We start from the raw sequence: 26,863 nt of genomic DNA, 5'->3' as shown, positions 1-26,863 counted from the left end.
AGGCCACGCTGGGCACCTTGACTTTCGGCATGTGTATTTTCATGCCGCCGCCCTCAACTTTGCCGGCAGCCACCTCCAGGCCGCCTTCGACGTCGGGGCCCTGCAGGGCGACTTCGCCCCCCTGGACTTCGGCCTGGGCTTCGGGCAGCGCGACCTCGGCCTTTGGCAGGCTGACCTGCACGTGGGGACCTTTGACTTTGGGCAGCTTGACGTCGGGCAGCTTGACGCTGGGCATCTTGAATCGACCTTTCTCGCCGTCTCCTGCGGCGGCTGTCTCCAGGGCCACCTCCACGCCAGGTGCTTGGGTGTCGGCCCCGGGCAGGGTCACATCGACTTCGGCAGCTCCCGATGGCACTGTCACTTGGGGCTCCTTGAGGCTGACGTCCACATCAGCGGCCACAGTGCCCTTGGCCTCTCTGCTGCTGGACCAGCCAAAGGAAGGCATGCCGAACTTGGGCATCTTGAACTTGCCGTCCTTGGTCTTCGCGGCCTCCTTCTCCGGGGCTTTGGCTTCCCCTTCGAGGGTGAGGGCCGCCTCGGGTGCCTGCACGTCGACGCTGGCCTTTGGAAGGGTGACGTCGACGGACGGGAGGCTGATGTCCACCTTGGGAGCTTTGATGTCAGCTTTGGGCATTTTGAGGGAGGGCTTCTCCAGCTTCCAGCCAGCCCCTTCGGTTTTGAGGCCCAGTGTGGGGCCCTCCGCTGCAGCCGTCACGGTGGCAGAGGGAAGGTCGACCTGTGCGGTGGGCAGGCTGATCTCGCCTTCGGGCCCTTCCGCCTTGGGGAGCGACACTCCAAATTTGGGCTTGTCGAACTTGGGCATCTTAAACTTCCCTTTCAGGCCCGTGGCTTCCAGCTCGGCCCCGTCGAGGGAGCCTTCGGCTGTAGGCCCTTTGAGGTCTATCTCGGGCGCCTGGAGCTCGAGGGAGCCTTCGACGGAGGGCAGCTTGATGTCGGGGGCCGCGATGCTGATGTCGCCAGTGCCGGCCTTGAGGTCTGCCTCCGGGAGGCTGGCGTCGACTTTGTGCAGGCTGACCTCTGCATCCAGTTTGGGAGCCTTGACGGTCGGCTTGGAGAAGGCCACGCTGGGCACCTTGACTTTCGGCATGTGTATTTTCATGCCGCCGCCCTCAACTTTGCCGGCAGCCACCTCCAGGCCGCCTTCGACGTCGGGGCCCTGCAGGGCGACTTCGCCCCCCTGGACTTCAGCCTGGGCTTCGGGCAGCGCGACCTCGGCCTTTGGCAGGCTGACCTGCACGTGGGGACCTTTGACTTTGGGCAGCTTGACGTCGGGCAGCTTGACGCTGGGCATCTTGAATCGACCTTTCTCGCCGTCTCCTGCGGCGGCTGTCTCCAGGGCCACCTCCACGCCGGGCGCTTGGATGTCGGCCCCGGGCAGGGTCACATCGACTTTGGCAGCTCCCGATGGCACTGTCACTTGGGGCTCCTTGAGGCTGACGTCCACATCAGCGGCCACAGTGCCCTTGGCCTCTCTGCTGCTGGACCAGCCAAAGGAAGGCATGCCGAACTTGGGCATCTTGAACTTGCCGTCCTTGGTCTTCGCGGCCTCCTTCTCCGGGGCTTTGGCTTCCCCTTCGAGGGTGAGGGCCGCCTCGGGTGCCTGCACGTCGACGCTGGCCTTTGGAAGGGTGACGTCGACGGACGGGAGGCTGATGTCCACCTTGGGAGCTTTGATGTCAGCTTTGGGCATTTTGAGGGAGGGCTTCTCCAGCTTCCAGCCAGCCCCTTCGGTTTTGAGGCCCAGCGTGGGGCCCTCCGCTGCAGCCGTCACGGTGGCAGAGGGAAGGTCGACCTGTGCGGTGGGCAGGCTGATCTCGCCTTCGGGCCCTTCCGCCTTGGGGAGCGACACTCCAAATTTGGGCTTGTCGAACTTGGGCATCTTAAACTTCCCTTTCAGGCCCGTGGCTTCCAGCTCGGCCCCGTCGAGGGAGCCTTCGGCTGTAGGCCCTTTGAGGTCTATCTCGGGCGCCTGGAGCTCGAGGGAGCCTTCGACGGAGGGCAGCTTGATGTCGGGGGCCGCGATGCTGATGTCGCCAGTGCCGGCCTTGAGGTCTGCCTCCGGGAGGCTGGCGTCGACTTTGTGCAGGCTGACCTCTGCATCCAGTTTGGGAGCCTTGACGGTCGGCTTGGAGAAGGCCACGCTGGGCACCTTGACTTTCGGCATGTGTATTTTCATGCCGCCGCCCTCAACTTTGCCGGCAGCCACCTCCAGGCCGCCTTCGACGTCGGGGCCCTGCAGGGCGACTTCGCCCCCCTGGACTTCGGCCTGGGCTTCGGGCAGCGCGACCTCGGCCTTTGGCAGGCTGACCTGCACGTGGGGACCTTTGACTTTGGGCAGCTTGACGTCGGGCAGCTTGACGCTGGGCATCTTGAATCGACCTTTCTCGCCGTCTCCTGCGGCGGCTGTCTCCAGGGCCACCTCCACGCCGGGCGCTTGGGTGTCGGCCCCGGGCAGGGTCACATCGACTTTGGCAGCTCCCAATGGCACTGTCACTTGGGGCTCCTTGAGGCTGACGTCCACATCAGCGGCCACAGTGCCCTTGGCCTCTCTGCTGCTGGACCAGCCAAAGGAAGGCATGCCGAACTTGGGCATCTTGAACTTGCCGTCCTTGGTCTTCGCGGCCTCCTTCTCCGGGGCTTTGGCTTCCCCTTCGAGGGTGAGGGCCGCCTCGGGTGCCTGCACGTCGACGCTGGCCTTTGGAAGGGTGACGTCGACGGACGGGAGGCTGATGTCCACCTTGGGAGCTTTGATGTCAGCTTTGGGCATTTTGAGGGAGGGCTTCTCCAGCTTCCAGCCAGCCCCTTCGGTTTTGGTGCCGGGGACGTCGGCTTTGAGGCCCAGCGTGGGGCCCTCCACTGCAGCCGTCACGGTGGCAGAGGGAAGGTCGACCTGTGCGGTGGGCAGGCTGATCTCGCCTTCGGGCCCTTCCGCCTTGGGGAGCGACACTCCAAATTTGGGCTTGTCGAACTTGGGCATCTTAAACTTCCCTTTCAGGCCCGTGGCTTCCAGCTCGGCCCCGTCGAGGGAGCCTTCGGCTGTAGGCCCTTTGAGGTCTATCTCAGGCGCCTGGAGCTCGAGGGAGCCTTCGACGGAGGGCAGCTTGATGTCGGGGGCCGCGATGCTGATGTCGCCAGTGCCGGCCTTGAGGTCTGCCTCCGGGAGGCTGGCGTCGACTTTGTGCAGGCTGACCTCTGCATCCAGTTTGGGAGCCTTGACGGTCGGCTTGGAGAAGGCCACGCTGGGCACCTTGACTTTCGGCATGTGTATTTTCATGCCGCCGCCCTCAACTTTGCCGGCAGCCACCTCCAGGCCGCCTTCGACGTCGGGGCCCTGCAGGGCGACTTCGCCCCCCTGGACTTCGGCCTGGGCTTCGGGCAGCACGACCTCGGCCTTTGGCAGGCTGACCTGCACGTGGGGACCTTTGACTTTGGGCAGCTTGACGTCGGGCAGCTTGACGCTGGGCATCTTGAATCGACCTTTCTCGCCGTCTCCTGCGGCGGCTGTCTCCAGGGCCACCTCCACGCCGGGTGCTTGGGTGTCGGCCCCGGGCAGGGTCACATCGACTTCGGCAGCTCCCGATGGCACTGTCACTTGGGGCTCCTTGAGGCTGACGTCCACATCAGCGGCCACAGTGCCCTTGGCCTCTCTGCTGCTGGACCAGCCAAAGGAAGGCATGCCGAACTTGGGCATCTTGAACTTGCCGTCCTTGGTCTTCGCGGCCTCCTTCTCCGGGGCTTTGGCTTCCCCTTCGAGGGTGAGGGCCGCCTCGGGTGCCTGCACGTCGACGCTGGCCTTTGGAAGGGTGACGTCGACGGACGGGAGGCTGATGTCCACCTTGGGAGCTTTGATGTCAGCTTTGGGCATTTTGAGGGAGGGCTTCTCCAGCTTCCAGCCAGCCCCTTCGGTTTTGAGGCCCAGCGTGGGGCCCTCCGCTGCAGCCGTCACGGTGGCAGAGGGAAGGTCGACCTGTGCGGTGGGCAGGCTGATCTCGCCTTCGGGCCCTTCCGCCTTGGGGAGCGACACTCCAAATTTGGGCTTGTCGAACTTGGGCATCTTAAACTTCCCTTTCAGGCCCGTGGCTTCCAGCTCGGCCCCGTCGAGGGAGCCTTCGGCTGTAGGCCCTTTGAGGTCTATCTCGGGCGCCTGGAGCTCGAGGGAGCCTTCGACGGAGGGCAGCTTGATGTCGGGGGCCGCGATGCTGATGTCGCCAGTGCCGGCCTTGAGGTCTGCCTCCGGGAGGCTGGCGTCGACTTTGTGCAGGCTGACCTCTGCATCCAGTTTGGGAGCCTTGACGGTCGGCTTGGAGAAGGCCACGCTGGGCACCTTGACTTTCGGCATGTGTATTTTCATGCCGCCGCCCTCAACTTTGCCGGCAGCCACCTCCAGGCCGCCTTCGACGTCGGGGCCCTGCAGGGCGACTTCGCCCCCCTGGACTTCGGCCTGGGCTTCGGGCAGCGCGACCTCGGCCTTTGGCAGGCTGACCTGCACGTGGGGACCTTTGACTTTGGGCAGCTTGACGTCGGGCAGCTTGACGCTGGGCATCTTGAATCGACCTTTCTCGCCGTCTCCTGCGGCGGCTGTCTCCAGGGCCACCTCCACGCCGGGCGCTTGGATGTCGGCCCCGGGCAGGGTCACATCGACTTTGGCAGCTCCCAATGGCACTGTCACTTGGGGCTCCTTGAGGCTGACGTCCACATCAGCGGCCACAGTGCCCTTGGCCTCTCTGCTGCTGGACCAGCCAAAGGAAGGCATGCCGAACTTGGGCATCTTGAACTTGCCGTCCTTGGTCTTCGCGGCCTCCTTCTCCGGGGCTTTGGCTTCCCCTTCGAGGGTGAGGGCCGCCTCGGGTGCCTGCACGTCGACGCTGGCCTTTGGAAGGGTGACGTCGACGGACGGGAGGCTGATGTCCACCTTGGGAGCTTTGATGTCAGCTTTGGGCATTTTGAGGGAGGGCTTCTCCAGCTTCCAGCCAGCCCCTTCGGTTTTGGTGCCGGGGACGTCGGCTTTGAGGCCCAGCGTGGGGCCCTCCACTGCAGCCGTCACGGTGGCAGAGGGAAGGTCGACCTGTGCGGTGGGCAGGCTGATCTCGCCTTCGGGCCCTTCCGCCTTGGGGAGCGACACTCCAAATTTGGGCTTGTCGAACTTGGGCATCTTAAACTTCCCTTTCAGGCCCGTGGCTTCCAGCTCGGCCCCGTCGAGGGAGCCTTCGGCTGTAGGCCCTTTGAGGTCTATCTCGGGCGCCTGGAGCTCGAGGGAGCCTTCGACGGAGGGCAGCTTGATGTCGGGGGCCGCGATGCTGATGTCGCCAGTGCCGGCCTTGAGGTCTGCCTCCGGGAGGCTGGCGTCGACTTTGTGCAGGCTGACCTCTGCATCCAGTTTGGGAGCCTTGACGGTCGGCTTGGAGAAGGCCACGCTGGGCACCTTGACTTTCGGCATGTGTATTTTCATGCCGCCGCCCTCAACTTTGCCGGCAGCCACCTCCAGGCCGCCTTCGACGTCGGGGCCCTGCAGGGCGACTTCGCCCCCCTGGACTTCGGCCTGGGCTTCGGGCAGCGCGACCTCGGCCTTTGGCAGGCTGACCTGCACGTGGGGACCTTTGACTTTGGGCAGCTTGACGTCGGGCAGCTTGACGCTGGGCATCTTGAATCGACCTTTCTCGCCGTCTCCTGCGGCGGCTGTCTCCAGGGCCACCTCCACGCCGGGCGCTTGGATGTCGGCCCCGGGCAGGGTCACATCGACTTTGGCAGCTCCCGATGGCACTGTCACTTGGGGCTCCTTGAGGCTGACGTCCACATCAGCGGCCACAGTGCCCTTGGCCTCTCTGCTGCTGGACCAGCCAAAGGAAGGCATGCCGAACTTGGGCATCTTGAACTTGCCGTCCTTGGTCTTCGCGGCCTCCTTCTCCGGGGCTTTGGCTTCCCCTTCGAGGGTGAGGGCCGCCTCGGGTGCCTGCACGTCGACGCTGGCCTTTGGAAGGGTGACGTCGACGGACGGGAGGCTGATGTCCACCTTGGGAGCTTTGATGTCAGCTTTGGGCATTTTGAGGGAGGGCTTCTCCAGCTTCCAGCCAGCCCCTTCGGTTTTGAGGCCCAGCGTGGGGCCCTCCACTGCAGCCGTCACGGTGGCAGAGGGAAGGTCGACCTGTGCGGTGGGCAGGCTGATCTCGCCTTCGGGCCCTTCCGCCTTGGGGAGCGACACTCCAAATTTGGGCTTGTCGAACTTGGGCATCTTAAACTTCCCTTTCAGGCCCGTGGCTTCCAGCTCGGCCCCGTCGAGGGAGCCTTCGGCTGTAGGCCCTTTGAGGTCTATCTCGGGCGCCTGGAGCTCGAGGGAGCCTTCGACGGAGGGCAGCTTGATGTCGGGGGCCGCGATGCTGATGTCACCAGTGCCGGCCTTGAGGTCTGCCTCCGGGAGGCTGGCGTCGACTTTGTGCAGGCTGACCTCTGCATCCAGTTTGGGAGCCTTGACGGTCGGCTTGGAGAAGGCCACGCTGGGCACCTTGACTTTCGGCATGTGTATTTTCATGCCGCCGCCCTCAACTTTGCCGGCAGCCACCTCCAGGCCGCCTTCGACGTCGGGGCCCTGCAGGGCGACTTCGCCCCCCTGGACTTCGGCCTGGGCTTCGGGCAGCGCGACCTCGGCCTTTGGCAGGCTGACCTGCACGTGGGGACCTTTGACTTTGGGCAGCTTGACGTCGGGCAGCTTGACGCTGGGCATCTTGAATCGACCTTTCTCGCCGTCTCCTGCGGCGGCTGTCTCCAGGGCCACCTCCACGCCAGGCGCTTGGGTGTCGGCCCCGGGCAGGGTCACATCGACTTCGGCAGCTCCCGATGGCACTGTCACTTGGGGCTCCTTGAGGCTGACGTCCACATCAGCGGCCACAGTGCCCTTGGCCTCTCTGCTGCTGGACCAGCCAAAGGAAGGCATGCCGAACTTGGGCATCTTGAACTTGCCGTCCTTGGTCTTCGCGGCCTCCTTCTCCGGGGCTTTGGTTTCCCCTTCGAGGGTGAGGGCCGCCTCGGGTGCCTGCACGTCGACGCTGGCCTTTGGAAGGGTGACGTCGACGGACGGGAGGCTGATGTCCACCTTGGGAGCTTTGATGTCAGCCTTGGTATATTGAGATTTTTCTTTTTTTTTATGTGGTACTATACTGATATCTCCCTTTGTTATGTTTACATTACTTTTTCTAATTAGCATTTCTTCTCCTGTCTCTTCCAAAATATTCTCTGTTTTGCACGGTTTTATAGTTAGAGTTTTTTGGCTTGGCATCTGGCCTTGAGATATTTGTGCTATATCTTCTGCATTTATTTTTCCTTTCGAGATCCCTATTTCAATTTCCTCATTTGTAACCTTCATTTCTTCTGGTAATACACTCCTTTCTTGTTTTGCACTTGCTTCTAGTGCTGGTACTTCTCCTTCCCTGTCACTTTCCTGATCTTCAGTTTGCCCTGTCTGATCCTTTGTTGTTGCCCAAGTAAATGTAGGTAATTTAAACTTTGGAAGTCTGAATTTGCTTTCTGTTCCCTCCATATCCTTTTCTCCTGTCTTTATGCCAATGTTCATCTTAAAGGTTTTATCACTTGTGGACAGACTGTCTTCTTCTATCTGTGCCTTTTTTACAATATCTACAGATTCAGCTGTGCTTTCCTCTCTCAATATTTTCAGTTCAGCTTTAGGTGTTTTGTCCATTTTGAATTTTGGCATTTGTATTTTCCAAGTAGATACTTCTGATTCTTCATCAGGCATGTTAGGATTCAGGTCCAAATTCCTGCCATCCTCTGAACTCATATCAGCTGTTTTTTCTGGTACTGAATGTGGAACATGACTTTCCATTTTGGTGTGTTCAGTCTCTGGCTCTTTTCTTTTGGGCACTGAAATCCCGAATTTTGTTTTCTGAATTGTTAGTATTTGTGTATCTTCTTTGGTTTGTTTTTCCCCTGTTTCCAGTGCGTCAGATGTTGTATGTAACTCTGCTTTAGCAGTGCCAATTTCTAGACCTTTTACCTGTATAGATCCTTGAGCTGTGTGACCCGTCATATCTATGTTAATTCCACTTTCCCCTTCTGTTTTATCTGCTGTTCCTTTCTGTTTCTTTTTTCGGGATTTTGATGAGACTGGTGGCATTTGTTTAGTTGGGCTTTCTTTCAGGTCAGTTGTTTCCATACTGGGCTTCGATACCTTTGCTGTTATAGCTGGTATGTCAGATACAGTAATTTTTGATGTTGATTCCTTGTCTTTTTCTTTTTTAATTCTTATTTCAACTTCAGGGCATTTTTTGGTATGAGATGGAATGCCATTTTTTATATCTTTTAAGTCTTTTGTTAACGTTTCATGTACCTCCCCTGTTCTAATTTCATAAGCAGGAGATGTGGTATATTCAACAGTCAGGATTTCAGGATTTTCCAGGCTGATATCTTCTTTATGTATTTTCTCTTTTTCAGGTAACAGTGTAGTTTTTATTTCTTTTTTTTGCTTGTCTTGTGGTTCAGGTTTGGATCTGTGCATTTTGAATCCAATGCTAGGGAACTTCAGTTTCTTTTGGCTTCCTTTTTTTTCTTTGATATGAACTTCTTGTTGAAATTGAGACTCTGTGTCTGTGCTTGTAGGGGAAATATCCTGTATAGCAGGCTCATATGCATCTGATGTACTATGAGATCTTCTGTGGCCCAGTATCTTTTTATTTTTGATTGACTGGAATTTTGGCCATGATAATCTATCTTTTTTAGGTCTCTTGCTTCTTCCTACCCTTTGACTTACAATTAATGTTTCCCTGTCTTCTTCTGAAATGGTTTTTCCTGAGTAATGCAGTGTTTCTTCAGGAATGCTCTCACTGAGTTCTTTTTCCTGAAAGAACAAATAGTAGTCAGAAAATTAAAAATAAACTAAATAGAGGTGCAAAACAAAATAAAATGCATACTATAAAATATGCAGAAAAAAGTGCTTTTATTCACAGTATCAACTTGTTATATAAAAAATTCCTCAAAATGGTGTATATAATTCAGGCAGAAATTACATAAAACAAATGGGTTGTATGACTGTAATATATGAATTTCTGAAGGTCTGCATTCTTTGCAAAACATTGCAGTAAATAGAGGTTTCTATATGTATGTCTCTCCCTATATATGCCTGGATATATATAAAGGATATCTATATTAAGAAATATATATGTATTTGAAGAGAAAAATAATTCTGAATGTGATGGAGACCTATGAGCAGATCATGTCTGTGATGATATCAGTGATTAAACACATGTTTTTAAGAGAAACTTTCATTGATGAGCTTTTGAGAAAAATATTTACAGATACTTTACATTTTGGAAAATATTGAATATAAGTACTGAAAAGGCTCATCTGAGCCTGTTCTATCAGTGAATACTTACAAAACAAAACAAAGCAGACTCACTAGAGAATATTTTTCTACCCTAACACGAGACTGTAGCTTTATTCAAAATTTATGGTCTTGCCAAGGTTGTTTAAAAATCTGCAAATATAACGTGGATTTTTTTCCCCTGTCACGGATATTCATGCTAGTAAGTTGAAACATATGAGCCTTAAGAAGACTCAAATGCATATTTTCTGGTGTATCTCCACACAACACAATACAATGTTATCCAGATTTTGTAAACTAATCAAATATCTACCTGACTTACTCTTTCCTTCTTGTACTGGACTGTAGAGTGAATATGTTCTAGCTCTTCTTTCCCAGCAATTTTTCTTTTGAGGCTGAATTGGACTCTGTATGGCTCAGAATATTGGAGAATCTTGAGTGCGTCTTCATATTTGATATTATCAAAAAATATTGTAGCACTTAGAAGCTGATCACCTGGAAGTAGAATCAGAAATAATTTTAATTGGTTTGTGTTTTCTTGCAGTTTTTCAAACTCTGCTGAAATAATGCCCACAAAAACCCCCAATCACCTTATCACATCCTATTTATTTAAAATATGAAATTATGTTCACATAATAGAATCACAGAGTAGTTAAGGCTGGAAAGGACCTTTGGAGATTATCTAGTCCAACCACCCTGCTCAGAGAAGGGTCAGCTACATTCAGTTGTCGAGGTCTGTGTGCAGTCAGGTTTTGAAGATTTTCAAGGATCATGACTCCGTAACTTCTCTGGAAAATTTATCAACTATTATTTTTCATTCCATTATATATTGGTTATTTATTATATTCTAGTGTCTGACCACCCTTACAGTAACAAAGATTTTTCTTACATCTTTCAGTATTTAGGCTTTGGGGTTTTGTTCTTGTTTAAATCATTTTTTATTGTAGTTTTGTGGCATACTATTTTGCAAAAGAAACAAAGGCAGGTTCTTAATAAATGTTATGAGTCAGGGATTTTTTAATTTTAATTGTGTATATACTACTTTCTACATATCTTTTTCACTGTTCCAATGAAAATTAGATATTTTTTTTAATGGTATACAAAAAAAATCACATTTCATTATTGTTCAAGAAACTGATCTTTAAAATTATTAATATGCAAAGGTTAAGGTCACATATAACATTGGTTGGTTTAGGATCTGTTATTTCTATTACCTAAAGAGATGACAGATCAATTAGGTATCTATATGCATACACAGCTACATACCTGTTATTTCAAGCTATAAAAAAAACCCAAAACAAAACAGAAAATCAGACTGTACCTTCTCTCAGACTAAATATTTTTGAAGCAGGAGATTCCTTAAGTACTTTTTTAATAAATATTCCTTCATTTCCTCCACCCATCACACTAAAACCACTAGCACCAGCTTCCACTTCTGTTTTCAGGGTCACTTCCATTGTCTCCTAGATACAGAAAAAGGTATGAAATTATAATTTTTATTTGTGTCAAAGTGTTCTACATTATTATACAATAAAAGTTGACTCTCCTCAGGTATATTTTCAGTAGCTCAAGAAAGATTATCTGAAACAGAAAATGTACTTGTTCAGCATGGGTTTGATTCTGTTCTAAATTAGAATTCAGCACATGTATTATGGTTATGCTGAATCAAGGTTTTGGGGAAAATAGGTTATAATTTTAGAATGTGAAATATATGGAAACTTTTAGGGCTGAAAGATTGTATTTTCTGTTAAGATGTTAAGTACATGAGTTAGAGTCAATGGTCCGGAAAAGTCAGATTAATAGCTAATGCTGTACTGTACTCAAATCAGGGAAGGCTAAAGAATGCTGAAAAAATTATGCAAAGACCCCACACAGGGCAAGTAAGTGTTCATGCCTGTGACACAGATAGGCTATTTATGAAGTTTCTGGTCAAAACAAGTCTAAAGTGACTCTTTGCCCATTTGTCCTTCCCTCCATCCGCAAATCCATGTCTGTGTGTTGTAATAGACCTTACTATTTTGCAAGCCACATGCTTAGAAACTACAGAGTGCTTTTATACCAACCTGTGGATGACTCTGTTTTGCTTTGTCTGTAGAATATTTTTTGTTTTCTTCTTGAAGCTGAAAAATAATTTGCAATTATTTAGTGTTCGGAAATCATGCTGTTGCAAAGTATAACAAAAGTCCTACATCAGTTAAAATCCCTGGTTTAGACTAAGAACTGCAGTTGGCTTTAATGGCAACAGAGCCAAATTAGGATCTAAAAGTGCAATGTACAATGTGAATGATTTAACTATATTTTTCTCTGTAGTAAATTAGATGCCAAGGCCTCCCTGTATTGTACCAAAATTTGCATGAAATGAACCAGAGACCAACTGTATTACGACATTGGGAGCTTTTCTGTGTGTTACTCATGTAGCACATTTCTCTTGCTTTCATCTTTGTGAGCATATGTTTTATTTATTCGACTTCAGCATGAATTTCAAACTGCCTACTTACCTTAACATGACTGTACTAATTAAATCTTTAACACTGAATAGCCAAGAGGTAATTTCAAAATACATATTAGATTCAAGCCAGCATAAATATTCTAATAGGAAAAGCACTGTGATTTCTCGACACTTTCTGCCCCAGGTCCTTTAAGGAATGAAATAAAATGTATTTTTTGCCAAGAAACAAGAACATGGCCAACAACAAGTCCAGTACAATATAAAGCCATGAATGAACATGGCCCTGATTTTGGTGGGGACAGGAAGACAATATGGCTGCAACAACATCCTCTTACACGACATGAGCCTCAGCTAGCTGTAGGAGCTAAGGCATCTTGAATCAGCTTGCTAAAGCCATGCCTGCATGAAAACTCAGTGTCTTGCCTTTAAATATTCTTCTTCTATGGAATATTCATAAACTGGGGAGGATCCTTGTGGCCTTGGACGTATGTCTTCTACTGCCACTTCATTAACCTGTGGAAAAGAAATGAGTGGTGGGAAAGGAACGTGCACCACTAAACAGTGGATGAGGGTTTTTTTAGGAGAGTTTCTCTACTTAGGTATTAGTCTCCTTCTGTACACAAATCTTTCATCAGTAATGGTGGATGTAGAATAACCAGCAACTCTTTCCTTAGGTCAAGAACAAATACTGCTCCCATTTAAGGATGTTACTCAAGAACAGATACCTGAGAGACAAAAGCAATGGTATGCTGATTTTTGGGTTTTTTATGTATTGTATGCATCTGTGGGCTGAACAGACTGAAAATACTGACAGATCAGTTGGTAATAATTAAAAAAGGCAATAAATATTCCCTCCTCTGCTTTATTTGCACATCTAATCTTTGCATCCTGCATCAAACTTTATTGTCCTCTATGGACAAGCAAACTATGAAAGAGTCCCAGCAGGAATTTCTGCTGACAAGGAATTAGCATGCTTCCTTCTGGAGCCAAATGATAGGGAACATAAACTTGCCAAAGCTGTAAGTTACTGTAGCCAACAGCCATGTAGCATTTTGCTAAGTCTTGGTATTAAACTTATGCTGGTGTATCATGGCAAAGAGCAGATCACTTTATATTGAAGCATCATTCTGGCTTTTGAGCTGGCAGGAGAATCTCGAGCAGAAATACATTTTTAATGGGGAGAAAATTCACCAGCAAGGCCCAGCTATAAATAAAATATTTCAGATCCCATTTTAACAAGTCAGCTGCCAAACCTCCATCCCAAAGGAACCCAATTAAAAAAACTCACAGAATCTTCGTCTTCTCTATCTGCTTCAGCATCAGCATCTCCTGGAGGCTCAGCCGGTCTCAGCTGTCGTCCAGAACCTGAAAGCAGCATTGAGGTTGTTGGTGTCTGCAGGAGCCACACAGAGCACAGGACAGTCAGCTTGCCAGCCGAAGCTCTCTGCCACAGCACACCTGAGGGACGTGCATGGGCCAGCTACAGAAAGGCCTGTTTTCCTTTAGATTCATAGAATCACAGAACGGTTTGGGTTGGAAGGGACCTTAAAAATCATCTAGTTCCACCCCCCTGCCATGGGCAGGGACACCTTCCACCAGACCAGGTTGCTCCCAGCCCCATCCAGCCTGGCCTTGAGCACTTCCAGGCATGGGGCATCCACAGCTTCTCTGGGTAGCCTGTGCCAGTGCCTCACCATCCTCCTTATCTCAGAACTCATCAGGCCAGTCTTTCCAAAGATACCAGAAATATTCATATTCAGAAATGTAAAGACAACTGTAAAGGATGAAAGTTCCCAGATTGGAGAAAACAAAACTAGAATTGGCCAGATTTTTTATGTGTGTATATATATATATATTTTAATTACCAAGGAGGGATTGAGGTGTGTATTGGGCACAGTTGGCAGGGTTTTGGCCATGGTGTGCCTGTGGGGTGGTCTCTGTGGGAAGAGGTCATGGACCACCCTGCACTGGATACAGACTCTTGCAGCCAGCTCCGCCTACAATGCTGAACCGATCAGAGGGGTTTCTAGCACCTCTGTGAAAATGCATGTAAGAAAGAGTGGTAAATGCTGAGGAAAAGAGACACCACCACTAAAGGAGAAAGAGAAAGACAGAGAAGACCACACGAGAGCAGGAGGATAGAGGAGAGATGGCAGAGCAGGAAAGTTGCTGGAGCAAAATAGGATCTCAATCAGGGGCCAAAGGAAGAAAAGCTGCCTGAGCAAGGGCAGAAAGGAGAAGGCTCAACTCTGGTGGTCCAGCAGCTAGTGGAGGAACCCACATTGGGGCAACTGAGCACAAAGTAAAGAGTGGAAAAAGAAAAGCAGCCAGCATCTGCTGACCCCCATCTCCTGCCGCAGCCCTCACATCCCCAAGGGGATCGAGTGTAGCCCACAGTGAGGGGACTGGAGACCAGAAAGAGGGGAGGAGAGGTGTACAGAGGGGCGCTGAGGTGTTTTTTCCTAAGTGGTTTTACTTTTTTAAAAATATCTGCCTCAGTAACTAAAAGTTCTTTAACTGACAATACATTAAATTGATTTAAATACCCTATCCTGAAACTCTTCCTTGCTTCTGACAGAGGTCTTAAGACAGGAGCCCGAGAGTCTACATCATGAAGCTTTGATAGTCGTAAAGACTCTGTTTTCTTGGGGTTTAAAAGCATGAGGGCAGAGAGAGATGAGGTGAAGGAGATGGGTTGTTTGAAAGTTTGATACTGTTGAAATGCCCGAAATCAGGTACTGAAGAGTGGAAGTATGAATAGATTATCATTTTCAGAGATCCAAGATTAGCCACTAGAGGACAGTGTGGCTGAATGACACATTCCCTGATGCACAGGCTATTCTAATACACACACAAATTCTTGTCCTGACAACTGTGTCTCTTTCCTGTCTTCATGCTCCATATTTTTTTCAAGCCATCAGGCTGTCTAGCTCTCTCACACCCAGTTCTGCAACTGTCAGTAGTATACATAGGTTTGGCTCTCCTAAACAGATCCTCTGGCTTTAAGATATGCTTGAATGCTAAAGAATAGAACCACAAGCAGAACTGTACAACTCCTTCATTGCCTACTTTAAATGAAGAATCCTTGCCTGGAACACAACATTTCTGGATATGGATATTGCATGCTGTGTGTTCAGGCAAGCTGGCACAACTTAATGCATTAATGCAGTCATTAACTTGCACAAGTTGCCAAGCTCTTGTTAAAATCGCTGTGATTTTGCTAGCCTTTCCTCGTAGTTTTCTAATATCTTACATGTATTTTTTCCTTGGCTTTTTTGAAAATGAAATTATTTAGTACAGGCAGGATTTTGAAAGGGTTATGCCATGTTATCAGTGATGGACCGCTTTCTCAATGTGAATGGAAATAGCATGCTTCCAGTGAGAATATCCCATCTCAGTCTGTGGGCCAAGTTTCCAAATTCGACAGAATAGAAGGCATCCTCATAGGTACATCATCTTAATCAGTTCTCCTGTGGTATTTTAGCTTCAGAGAACTAGGATCGACTCAGAACACATTAGGGCTGCAGACCACACCTTCAGAGGACTAGTTCTGATGCCTACAATGGACAATTCTAGAAAGTGGTCTTAATGCACACCACTTAATTCAGATTAAAGAACTGTGTAAAATGGCTTTTTTTTTCAAAAGCTCTAGCATTTGCAATTTTCAGAAGCTCAAGAAAATAGGAAAATAAACATAACTTTGTTTAAAAATTTAGATGTGGATTTAAGAACCTGACTTTAGACATTTTGGCTTGAAAATTCTGGAATACCTTCATGAAGCTCTTCACCACTTGTATTTTAATAAGCATCGTATGAGAAGAACTGCAGGACTGAAGCTTGATTGTTTAATTTGCTTATGGCTTCTAAAGATTCAGACGCCAACAGCAAATTTTATGGCTATTACTAAAATTCCAAGAAATGGCAAGGACTTAGCCTTGTGGCACTGCTGTATTTTTCACTTGCAAGAATCCCACCCACAAGTGCTGCAGTCCAACAGAATGACTGAACAAAATATTGCTTGGATTGCTAGAATGTTTGCTCTTCACTGCAGCACTTCAAGGGTAATTACAGCATTGATCCCTGGTGGCTGCCAATAGTTTTGCTAGTGGAAAAGAAAAAGAATTTGGGGGGAGAATTCTTGGGTCAAGTTCACTGCTGCTTCTCTTGCTTTATTCTGGTGTAACTTCAGTGACATCTTAGTTGTCTAAAACTGGAGCAATGCAAGTATGGGTACTCCTTTCTCAGGATCTGCGTGGTCCTGTGTAGTTTGTGCTGTTGATTTTTTACCATCTAGTGGGGCATACCCTTCGAGTCTAGGGTACTGCAGCTACCCTACAGGTTTGACAGAGGTGAAAATTTTAAAACCAGATGTTTTAAACAAAGGATTCTTAGAATGATTAGGTGACCAACACCTTCAAAATCTTCCCGTTGCTAAGACCAGGCTACTCATAAAATCCAAGAGAATTAGATCACTTCCTGCAGTGAGACCTGAACACTTATTTCCCATCAGGATGCCATTTTAAAGCAGCAGATGACACTGCTGATTCTTGTTCAGCACGGATGTAGAAAGGTAGATCTGCCCTGGAAGACATCTCATCTGGGCCTGGGGCCAGAAGAGAATTTTCTTATTTTTCATCAGCTGCTGATCAAGCAAAGCAGTGGTGTATGAGGCACAAGGGTGGCTTCACATGCTTGGCCAAGTATTGGCAGGCGATTGCTCTCCCTGTCCTTGCTGGAGGGGCTGCAGATCAAGGTTTGCCAAAATGTTGCCAGAAAAATCCCTTGCTGTTAAGAAGAAAACCTGTCAGCATAAACGGCCTCTTTCACCCACCTCATGATGGGTAGGAAGGGACACAGTCCTGTGACAGCCTTAGTAAACTGTTACCTCTCCTAAATGGTGATATGTTTGTAGGAAATCTTTCCTACAAAAGGGAGGAACAGATTACTGTTGCCAGAGCTAATAGAGCTGTGGCTGAGATGGCATGAAGGGACATCAGCTACACAAATGACCTTCCCTCCCGAAACTTCACACTGAGGCCTTTCCGTCCGCCCTTGTTTCCCCCAAGTCTGCTTACTGTGCCCCTCTACCATAGCTAATTCATGGCATGAAAGACTTCTTGTGCCCCTGATTCCCACTGTAGGCTAAGATTTGCTTCAGATTTTTTCCCAGTTCAGAATACTTCATAAAACCAATCTATAAAAGAGAGGAATTACAGCACGTTGATGAATTCCTTTTTCAGCAATGGCTTCTTTCTGTGTATAAAAGACTGTGCCAATGAACTATGATTTATATGCATGTCATTCTCATGCCCCAAATAGTAGCAATGCCAACATTTTATAGGTTTTAACTTTTTTTATAAACCCTGGACAATCAATGCTTTGTTCAAAATATTTTCACAAACAAGATGGAATTTACATCAGTGACTACTTCTAATAGCCACTGAACTGACTTCAGAACAAGGGAATTTTTCGAACGTAGGCAGTAGGAGTTACATAGGCCAGAATATTTTCACATCATATGACTGAAAAGTGTATTTGCTTTTTTAAATGCAATTTAAAAAAACATTATTTTATCTCTAATCTAGAAACCCAGCTGGACTGTTTTAGGTAACACCACAAAAATGTAAAACCAGGTTATTTTTTTGGGATCCACATTCAGTGGGTAACAGTCTCCAAAACCATATTTGAGACATTATAATCAATTTCAAGTATGACAATGTCATTGGATTCAAATCAGTTGTGCTTTAATGTATTGTATAAAATGAAGAGAAACCTAGCTTTAATTGGGACACTGGTGTATAAAATCACCATAATCCATATACTTTAAAATCAAATAAAACAGCAAATAAGAATACTGGAGATGTTATTAAAGAATAAAACCAACAAACAATAACATTCTTTGCTGATCATTTTAGCTTCCTTGCTTCCAAATTATATCCCTTTCTCTGCAATTCTTGGATTTGAGTGTTCTGCTTTTTAAGATTTTATACTAATGTTTGCATACCAATGTAGTGACTTTAAGGATATAACTTTTCCTTGCATCAACTTCTCAGGCATTATCTTTCCTGCTAGAAGTGGCTTGTTTTGGTTTTTGTTTGGGTTGGGTTTTTTTTCTATTTTATTTAATTTTAATCTGGTTTTTGCCAGAGAGAATTAGAATGCTCTTGTTGTATTGTTTCCCCTGGGATTTCAATTTAGATCAGTTAAAACTGACAAGAGTTGCAATGCACGTATTTCTTACAAAGATGCAGGTTAAATATTGCTCATTCTCAAGCAATATCTTCACCAGGAGAAGAGGTTCCTTCTTGCCATGTACTGACTGGTATGAGTTATCTAACTTAATTTCAACAAATAATTTCTCTTAAAAGGCAGAAACCTGGTCTGTGGTAAACCTTTGTTCACAGGTGAAAACTTGTATGATTTTCTCACTCTATTATTATTATTCATTAATATATGAAAGTCACAACCTGTGCCTTTACTAGGATTTTGTCATTTACTAGTTGCCATTTCTTAGCTGTGATCAGAAATCTGATTGTGCAGAAATGATGTGTGTGGAAAAGCTGTGATCAGAAATTTGCTGTGATTGTGCAGTGTTGTGGAAATCAATAGCTTTGAGTCCACAGCCAGCTAGGAGACTCATCCCTTGACATGTGAGGAAGGCTGAGACGTCTTTAGATCGGGACTTTTCTGACAGTGCAAAGCTCACTCCGGGCACATAACCCAATCTGTATTATTGAGAAGGAGAAGGAGGAGCAAGACAAACAACAACAATAATAACAATTTAATATTATTGTCATTGTTAGCACTGTGTTTGACCCAGCAAAGAATTCATACATGTAGGTCAGCAGTTTCCACAGTGCTCCCTCATCTGCTTTTCTTCTTGTTGTAAATAAGGTTGTGCACTGCTGCTGTCATGGACACCTTCAGCTACCTCCTGTATCAGACCTCTCCTCCTGTGACCATCAGTTCTTGTACCTGCCAAATTGCCTGCCCCTGTGCCCTCAGGTACCCTGTCCTGGGTCTGTCACTTCTCACACATGCACAGCTAGATACTGCTAATGCATCACTTCAGAATTCCTCCTTATTTTTAAAATTAAATCCCTTTCTCAAAGTGGGTAGTGTGCCTGGGTTTTTTTTCGCACAGCTTGTTCTCCTTCTCTGGCAGGTATCGCAATTACTGGGATTCCTTTTCTTCCCTCAGAGCTCTCACAGCCGCCTGAGCAGTGCTGCTGCAAAGCCCCACCGCTGTTTCTGATTCACTTCTTATATTTGAAATAAGGAATATCTAGAATAGTTAGAATATTTAAAATCGTGGGTTCCAGTTCAGGAAAGCACTTGGTAACAGGAACGCTATGCACATGCCTGGCATTCATCTCAGCCTCTCAAGAGCACTCTTTCAGATAGGTAAGTTCACCTGACCGTAGTTTATTAAGAGAAATTTTTCACTTCAGGGTTGTGGGCAAAAGGGCAACAATTTGAACACTACTTTTTCTTTGGCAACCTCAGTGCTCCAGTTTCCAGGTTGTCTTCTTTTTTATACCCATCCCAATCCACTGCCTCTACTATTTTGGTAAGTTATTAGATTAACGCACCTTGCAGTGTATTCTTTGTGTTTTCCAGGATATCCCAGAAGGCTAGTGACTGATGGATAAATGTAGCTCAATGAGCTAATTAAAAAGCCACTTCAGCTAGACAGTGTCATCAAGCATATAAGCTATTCCATTCATGGTTTCGTTTCCTTAAAGCTCCCATAACTGAAAAATGGCTTAAACCAGATTTTCTTTAAAAGCCCTCCCAGAAAGTGTTACAATGACAGCAAAAGAACCACCTTTTCCATCTCAGCTACCATTTTCTGGATATAAACATGAGATTTTGGCACTTTAAAATAACTGTTTTCAGCACTTTCCAAAATCAACTGTGCTAAAGATCTCTGAACCCACAAGCAAATCTTTGTGTTCTGCTAACTGCATCAATCGGCTTGGCAAACCAGGATTTGCCAATCCTTGCGCTAAAAATGTTGTGCAAATGACATGTGCAAGCCCAAAAATAGTTCCTCAGTATCAGCAGTGGCCTGAAATGTTTCACTATGTTTCCCGCCGAGTTTTTTTTTTCAGCTCCAGACACAAATGGAAGTAGTAACCTAGCACTACCTTAAAGAGGACTGAAAGCCTAGTGATGCTGTCATGCTTCAAGCTCTGCTGTCAAAACGAAGCAAACCATGGCAGGCAGATTCCTTGTCTCTAGGCTACGTGGCAAAGAGCATCTTCTCTAACACGGCACCTCGGGTCCTGCTGTGAATTAGCTTAAGAGTAAATGTCAGTGTTAAGTGTAAAGACCATGACCAAGGACAATCAGGAACACAGGAGTGTAGCGGGGCTGCTCAGTGCGGGGGGCTTGGCTGCGGTAGTTCAGAGCAATCACCCCCACCACCCAAATCCTCCTATGCAATTTGGTGGAGGAGTCATGTTCTTCCAAGCAAGCAATGCTGGAGGAAAATGATCCTGCAAGCATCAGCTGGCAAAGATAAGAATCTGAACATGTCAAAGGAACTCTTTTATGCACGCATGGTATTCCTTGAGGGAGCTGCCACAGGCTTTAAAGCATAGCTCATGGCACGGGCTCTTGCACAGTCTGTGTGGCCTTGACCATGAGCTCCAGGGGGCCCATGGCATTCCCAGTAAGCAGCTCCAGCTATGCTGGGGAAAAAAACAGCAAAAAAACCAAGACGTTCATCTTCCACAGAGATTTCCTAGCACATTCCAGAGACCTAGATTCATTCCATTGTCCTGCAAGATCCCAGGACTGAGTTACAACTGCTGGGCAGGCCTCTGGGGCATGGCAGGACCGCAATGGGAATGCCGTGGCTGTCACTTTATCCAGGCAGGATACATGGCAATGGGGAGATATGGATGCAATGTCACAGAGAAGGCTGCCTCTCCCAGCCCTCCATCGCAGGAATGTAATGTCACTTCACTTGAACCACTGCCAGCAAGGCAGCAGGGGCACCCGGGTAGCTCCACCTTGACAAACCAGCTTGTCAACTCAGAAATGAACGATTGCCACAGTGGAAAGAGCAGCTGCTCTGCCTCAGAAAAAGTGACAAAGTGAGGAATAGCATCTCCCCTTTAGTGTTTCCCCTCTGCCTGGTGCTGGGGAATAGGACCTCTGCACCAAGCCTTGAAATCATGATGTCCCTAACTGTTTCTGTGGGACGAAGACAAAGGGCTAATCTGTGGAACCGAGATAAGATTTTGCTGCCAAAGGGGTTTAACAGGCCTTATTATCTGCAGGATGCTATCAGGACCAGTTAGTCCTATGTTGAAGCTATACTCCTGCCTTTGTTTTGTATTTGGTTTGGTAATGCCCCCCGGCTGCATTCTGTCGCTGCATACCTGTACGGTGATGGATGTAGCTCAGACTTTGGAGCCAAAAGCAGGGGCTTGTACCACAGCAAAGCCAAAGGAGCAGCTACTCCCAAATAACCAGCGTGTGAGTAGTTTCCTTCCATTCAAGGCATGAACAAGATGTTTTGATTCAGTGCCTTGGTATGTTAAGCTGCCCTTGTTGGCAGTTAGAGTACTTCATTAAAAGCTTTCAAATCATCTCATCTCAAAACCTTCCAAAACCAGAAAATATATGTGACAATCCTCAATCTCCTTGCCTGGCTGGAGACCTGTTCGTGAAGTTAGCTCCTACTTTTATCAAAAGGAACAGCACTCTGCTCTGCAAAGTACATCCAAGTAGAGAAAAGTCTAGGGAACTAAGGTTTCTTACAGACCATACTGAGCTCTGCAGGATTTTATAGAGCATTTTCTACAGGTTGGCTAATACCAGGGACGAAGTGGAAGAGCACTGGCAATGAGGAACAGATACAAACACTACCATAAAAAGAGAAACTAGCAACCCCCAGACAAAAAGGAGAGGGAATGGCTTTCCCATGAGTGGGTCTTTATTGATAAGCTCTGCTCACAGATTTAAAACTATTAAAAACATGCCTGCTCACACTTCACATTAGGAGCAAAACCTTTAGTGAGACTGATCAGAAAGGAGCTCTTTATTCTTACAGTAGTCCATCTTTCCTCTGGTGGTAGAGATAACCTTAACAGAATTCATAGGACATTCCAGAGCACGAAAACAAATCACTCTGGTGGGTCTCTGCACAGACTTTCTCAGCTTGAGTCCTATTGAAACATAAAAAGCACAGGAGACTTTTTTTTTTTTCTTTTTTTTTTACAACTGTCAAATTGAAATTTCCCAGATCCTAGGTTAATGAGTTTCATCCAGCTATCACCATTTTTTTGGTTACTTGGCTATATCTGAAATACAATTTGGCCAGATCCAGATAACTCTTCTGGTACAAAAATAAAATATTTACTAAAGTATTTTATTAGTCCAATATTTCACCTGTTGCTAAAAAAGAATAATGTTTCATAGAAGTAACATAGTGTTTGAAAATAAGCTCTCAACCAAAGTTTGTGGTGAGAACATGACTAGGATGATGTCCAAAAGAGACAGGAAAAGCAGGAAGCCATGGCTGATACCCGGATTTCTCCTCCTGGTCCATCCCTCCCCTCGCTAGCTAAAATGCAGCTGCAAGTGGCAGAGCGAAAAAGGCAGCTGGAGAAATGCTCATGGCACCCACCAGACGAGCAGAGGTTTGCTGCTGTTTCCCCTACCCAATGGTTCTGTCTCAGAAGTACAAGTTCTGCATTATCTCTGTAGTTTTAGTCTGACTAAAATTAGTCTAATTGCCTAGAGGCTAGGTGCAGTGTCCTGCCCTTCGTCTGTGGGTTTGCTTGTTTCAGGCAGGAATTTTCCTCTCTCTCAGGTTTTATGTGACAGAATGAGTTTCAAATGTGTGTTTTACTTCCTGCATGAATTCCCGTGGCGTTCTGGTGTATAATTATTGTGATGATGGTGTGACATTAGGACCCTCTCTGATAATTATCAATTATGAATTTTCCTAGACTGCAGGGTATCTATTCTCACAAAGTCAGTAGAAAAGAATCACCTTTTAGCAATTATTACTTATGTCCTAACCCCGGGACTGAACCAGAATTGGACAGTGCAAAAGTCAGCTGGAGATTCACAGCCAAATAAAGCAATAAAGACTTGTCTAACCCACTGTGATCCTCAACAGTTTTATCTCCTGGGACTCTCAACAATTTTATCTCTTGGGATATACTGCATTTACTTGTGATTGAGTCTCTACCAGTGCTGTAAACAGTTGCACGAATACCCAGCTAAAATCACCCAGGGTGTCACTGTTCATCTGGATGGTCCGGATTTCAAGAAGGGCTGCAGGGACATGTTGCAAGTGAAGTACTCTCACTTGTTCACCACCATACCAGCTTCAGAAATCCTAGTAGGAACTACTCTGCGTTATTTCAGTATCTGTATATTGATTAGACATGTTGCAGCTTTTTTCCCTTGGAAAGAAACCCCTTCACTGATACAACAAACTAGCCTTGGAAAGCGAACACCAAGCTGCCTTCCTCTTAGAGCAAGGGGCAGTTGATTCCTACTGTCCTCCCTGTCAGATAGCTGTGAACTCAGCTCTTATCACGACCTGCCTAGAAGCAGAGGCAGGTGGGTGCCTATTGCAGATAAGACCCATAAAGCTTACACAAATTAACTTTCCCACATTCCTCCTCCTTGCTGATTCACATCCCCAAGAATCCAAGCTTCTCCCAGAGCAGACTGCCTGTTCCACTGCCAAAGCGCAGCCCTGCTCAGATTTAGAAATTAATCAAATGAATACATGTATTAAAAATGATCATCCTGCCCATGTAGGCTTGATTGGCAGCCCTGGACACTCAGTTTCTCTGGGCACAGGGTCAGTATTGCTCCAGAAGCAGTGGCCACAGCCCCCAGCTCTCTCTTAAGGTAGCCCAGTACTGCCCCAGAGAGGTAGCAAGGGACCTTGACTACCCTTTGTCCTTTCTCTGATGCATTAAAGGAGGATGCTAATTCTTGGTGGTTTTCATAAAGAGCACATTTGCCTGCTAAGGATAGGTCTTAAGATGAGAATAAGAATAAAGGATCTATTAACACCACACAAAAAGCCCAACACAACTGATACAGGCTTTATATAAAGGGCACTTACTGCTCCAAATTAGAAACAGATTTTTCAGCTCAAACTGCTCTTCAGAACCACTGCTTATAAAATTTCCTCACCAGAATCAATGCACAGTAAAAAAAATTCTATTTATATATAAACATATATATACATACATGGAGAGAGAGAGTTCACATTAAAGATCCTTATGGTCTAGGAAGACTTACTTCACTGATAAAATTCAGTGCAAAATTAAGTGTCTAGATGCAGGAATATTAATGGAGTGATGCTACTTTGGCTGTCGCTCTGGTATGCTGGGCATAGCCCCTCTCAAAACAGGAATGCAACAAAAACCTTGTAGTTTTTCCACAACCTTTTATGGGGGGGTTTATATAAATATCTGCCCTTGGTAACAGGTTTTCAGTTTGAGGGAAAATTCCCCAGGCAACTTGTTTGGATGTAAATCATCACAGAAGCAAATATCATTTAAGCTTTTAAATTCCTTAATGTATATGTAATACAAGAGATATGGGATAAAGGTGACAGAAAATTATTATGGGAAAATGTTTTACATCAAAGATAAAGTTAGCAGTTCCCTTGCTTTGTTAAGATAAAAATCTCTTCTGTCAACAAACAGTGATGGTAGCAAAACAGTATTTGGCACAGCTCACTTACTCTTGGTTTTGTGTGGTGTAGGAGAGTGCCTTTAAAATTAGAGAGAATTTCTGGATGCAGACTGTGGGTTTACAAAAAACACAAAATCTCATTTACAGATAAATTGATCCATTGAGTCAGATAAATTAATTAATTAGTATAGTTCTGTTCACATCAGTGTAATTCAAATCTGAATAAATTAACTTAAAACTTGTCTTTCAGTCCAAAATAGGTCAGATTTCAAAAGAATTCAACAGGTGACCTACAAAGTTCTTTTAAAAGATGTTGTCTCCTTATTTCAATTAATTTGGTTTAACCTCTTTTTTGAAGTTTTTTCCCTAGCAGATGTATACCTTGCCCCAGCATTTTCCAAACTTGCCATTTGAGAAGTGTCATCTTTTACAAATTAAATCTGTGAACTTAATCTTTATTGTTTGATATCAGAAATAATTAGATATAAGACTGAAAAGCATTGAAATTTTAAGTGTACGTTAAGTTATAGAAGGGAAAACTGAAGATGACAAACTTTCATCGTGTTATGTTTTTGAAAAAAAAAAAAAAAATCACTTAAATCTTTGCATGTGGTTTTTAAATGATTCAGTGCTCATTTTCCCTCTCTGTGCTTTCTAGCCAGTACTGAGGCACCCAAAAATAACAAACCAGCATGCTTGCCTAATAGAGGAAAACACAGTTTGGTTAAGGAAATGGATTTCAGTTTTTCACGGAGGCTAGTATAAATGATGGGGAGAAGCCATTTTTTTAAAGAGTCATTATTGTAGTTCTGGATTTCTTTTTTGTTAAAAACTCAAATAGCAAGAAATTACCTACACTGCAGTTCATCCATGTCGTAACTGGTGAATGAATTGAGATGGGTGGAGTTGTTTGAATGCACTAAGAGGACTATTTCTTGGATTTGGTTATCAACCCTAAGGCTGATGCACATTTCCAAATATTCGCAGCCTCTCTGCAATAAGATAATAACAATATCTTATGGAAATAATTAACTTTATCATAATGGTCTATTCACACACAGGTTAAATATTTTTTAACCCCGCTAAATTGGGATGCATTCTTTCTGAAGGCACATGGTAGCATTTTTCTCAATGAACAGTTCTGCTAGATTCAGGCTAATGTGTAAGGGAGAGAAAATTACATTTTTCCCTTTAGCTAGATCTTATCTACTGAATCTACTGAAATCAACAGCCTTGTACCAATACAAAACTAGTATAAGGAAAGGGAAGACCCCAGGGCTTCAGTTACAGCCTGAGAGATCTACTGCAAGTAGGTGGATCTGATTCTTCTCTCGGGTGGCTCATTCAGAGTGATTTAAATCTGTGCAACAGGAGGGTGATCCAGTGACTTGCCCCTGCTTTGAAGAAGGGCAATGACCACCTTGATATGTGGAGCTATGGAGAGTTTGAGTGCAAGAGGATAGAATGGGAGACACCTGGAGATGCTCCTTGTCCATCTGTAGGTTCGCCTGCACATCCTTGCAAAGAGTATTTTAAAACTAATGGCGTTTTACTACTTATGCTCTCTTAGATGCTGCCTCATCCAATGGCCCCAGTGAGGACTCTGCTTTCTGTCTGTGAGCTGTGGTTTATCACGTGCAGCAGAGAGACTGTTGCTTTCTCCTAAGGAAGGTGTGTTTGTGTTCCTTGCCCCACCGCCATACATAGCTCACAGTCAATAAAACCAGAAAAGGAGAATGACTGCTACTGTAAAATTATCCTGTCTACTGTTTACAAGATGGAATAATTGTCATTTTACCATCAACAAACAAAAAGCTCCATCATCTTACTGCAACAGGTTTAAATAGTGGAGTCCCAAAGTCCACCATGAACTGAGATGTCAAAAACATTTCAGCAATGACTGAAATATTTGCTTTATATACTGCTGTTTGGGTCAGTTTTGACAGCATTCTGCAACTACACCAAGGGCAGAATTTGTTTTTTCTTCATTGCAAGTACTTTGAATGCTACTTAATCACACTTTGCATTTATTGGGAAGTTCTGTCCCCATTTGACCAAAAGGGAGTAAAGGAAAGAGAAAAACACTGAGATGATCTTTGCAAAGAAGACAGACAGCCAGAGCTCTCCTGTTTTCAGAGAAATAAAGTGTGTGACATCTTTCAGTGCAGGGCTTGATGTAACTGGGTGCAGATGGGAAAAGGGTAAAGACAACCCACATGTAGCCCAGAGTGAGTCCTACTTCAGGAGCTGCTAACTGAAAAACAGGTCCTTTTACACTTCTACACCAGGTAAACCTACCATAGTAAGATTATTTTAAAAAGCTTTGAAAAGACGCCAGGGTCTCAGGTGTGTAGGACCAGAACCAATAACACTAAGCAAAG

General features: G+C 46.2%; 1 protein-coding gene across 1 annotated transcript in view; it reads right to left on the bottom strand.

The window, feature by feature from the left end:
* LOC101922004 (neuroblast differentiation-associated protein AHNAK) overlaps positions 1-13,186 on the bottom strand; it is a 31,768-nt gene extending 18,582 nt beyond the window's left edge. Inside the window, exons 1-6 of the mRNA XM_055803395.1 lie at positions 13,087-13,186; positions 12,222-12,311; positions 11,413-11,469; positions 10,671-10,812; positions 9,663-9,844; positions 1,814-8,866 (exon numbers count right to left, since the gene is read on the bottom strand). Coding sequence (XP_055659370.1) covers positions 1,814-8,866; positions 9,663-9,844; positions 10,671-10,812; positions 11,413-11,469; positions 12,222-12,311; positions 13,087-13,176 — 7,614 coding nt within the window. The 5' untranslated portion in view covers positions 13,177-13,186. The remainder of the gene's footprint in view (positions 1-1,813; positions 8,867-9,662; positions 9,845-10,670; positions 10,813-11,412; positions 11,470-12,221; positions 12,312-13,086) is intronic.
* Positions 13,187-26,863: the final 13,677 nt, after the last annotated feature.

Source organism: Falco peregrinus, chromosome 1 (genome assembly GCF_023634155.1).
Source record: "Falco peregrinus isolate bFalPer1 chromosome 1, bFalPer1.pri, whole genome shotgun sequence".
Classification (NCBI taxonomy): domain Eukaryota; kingdom Metazoa; phylum Chordata; class Aves; order Falconiformes; family Falconidae; genus Falco; species Falco peregrinus.
The sequence above is the reverse complement of the archived record's forward strand: the minus strand, read 5'-3'. Positions and strand labels throughout refer to the sequence as shown.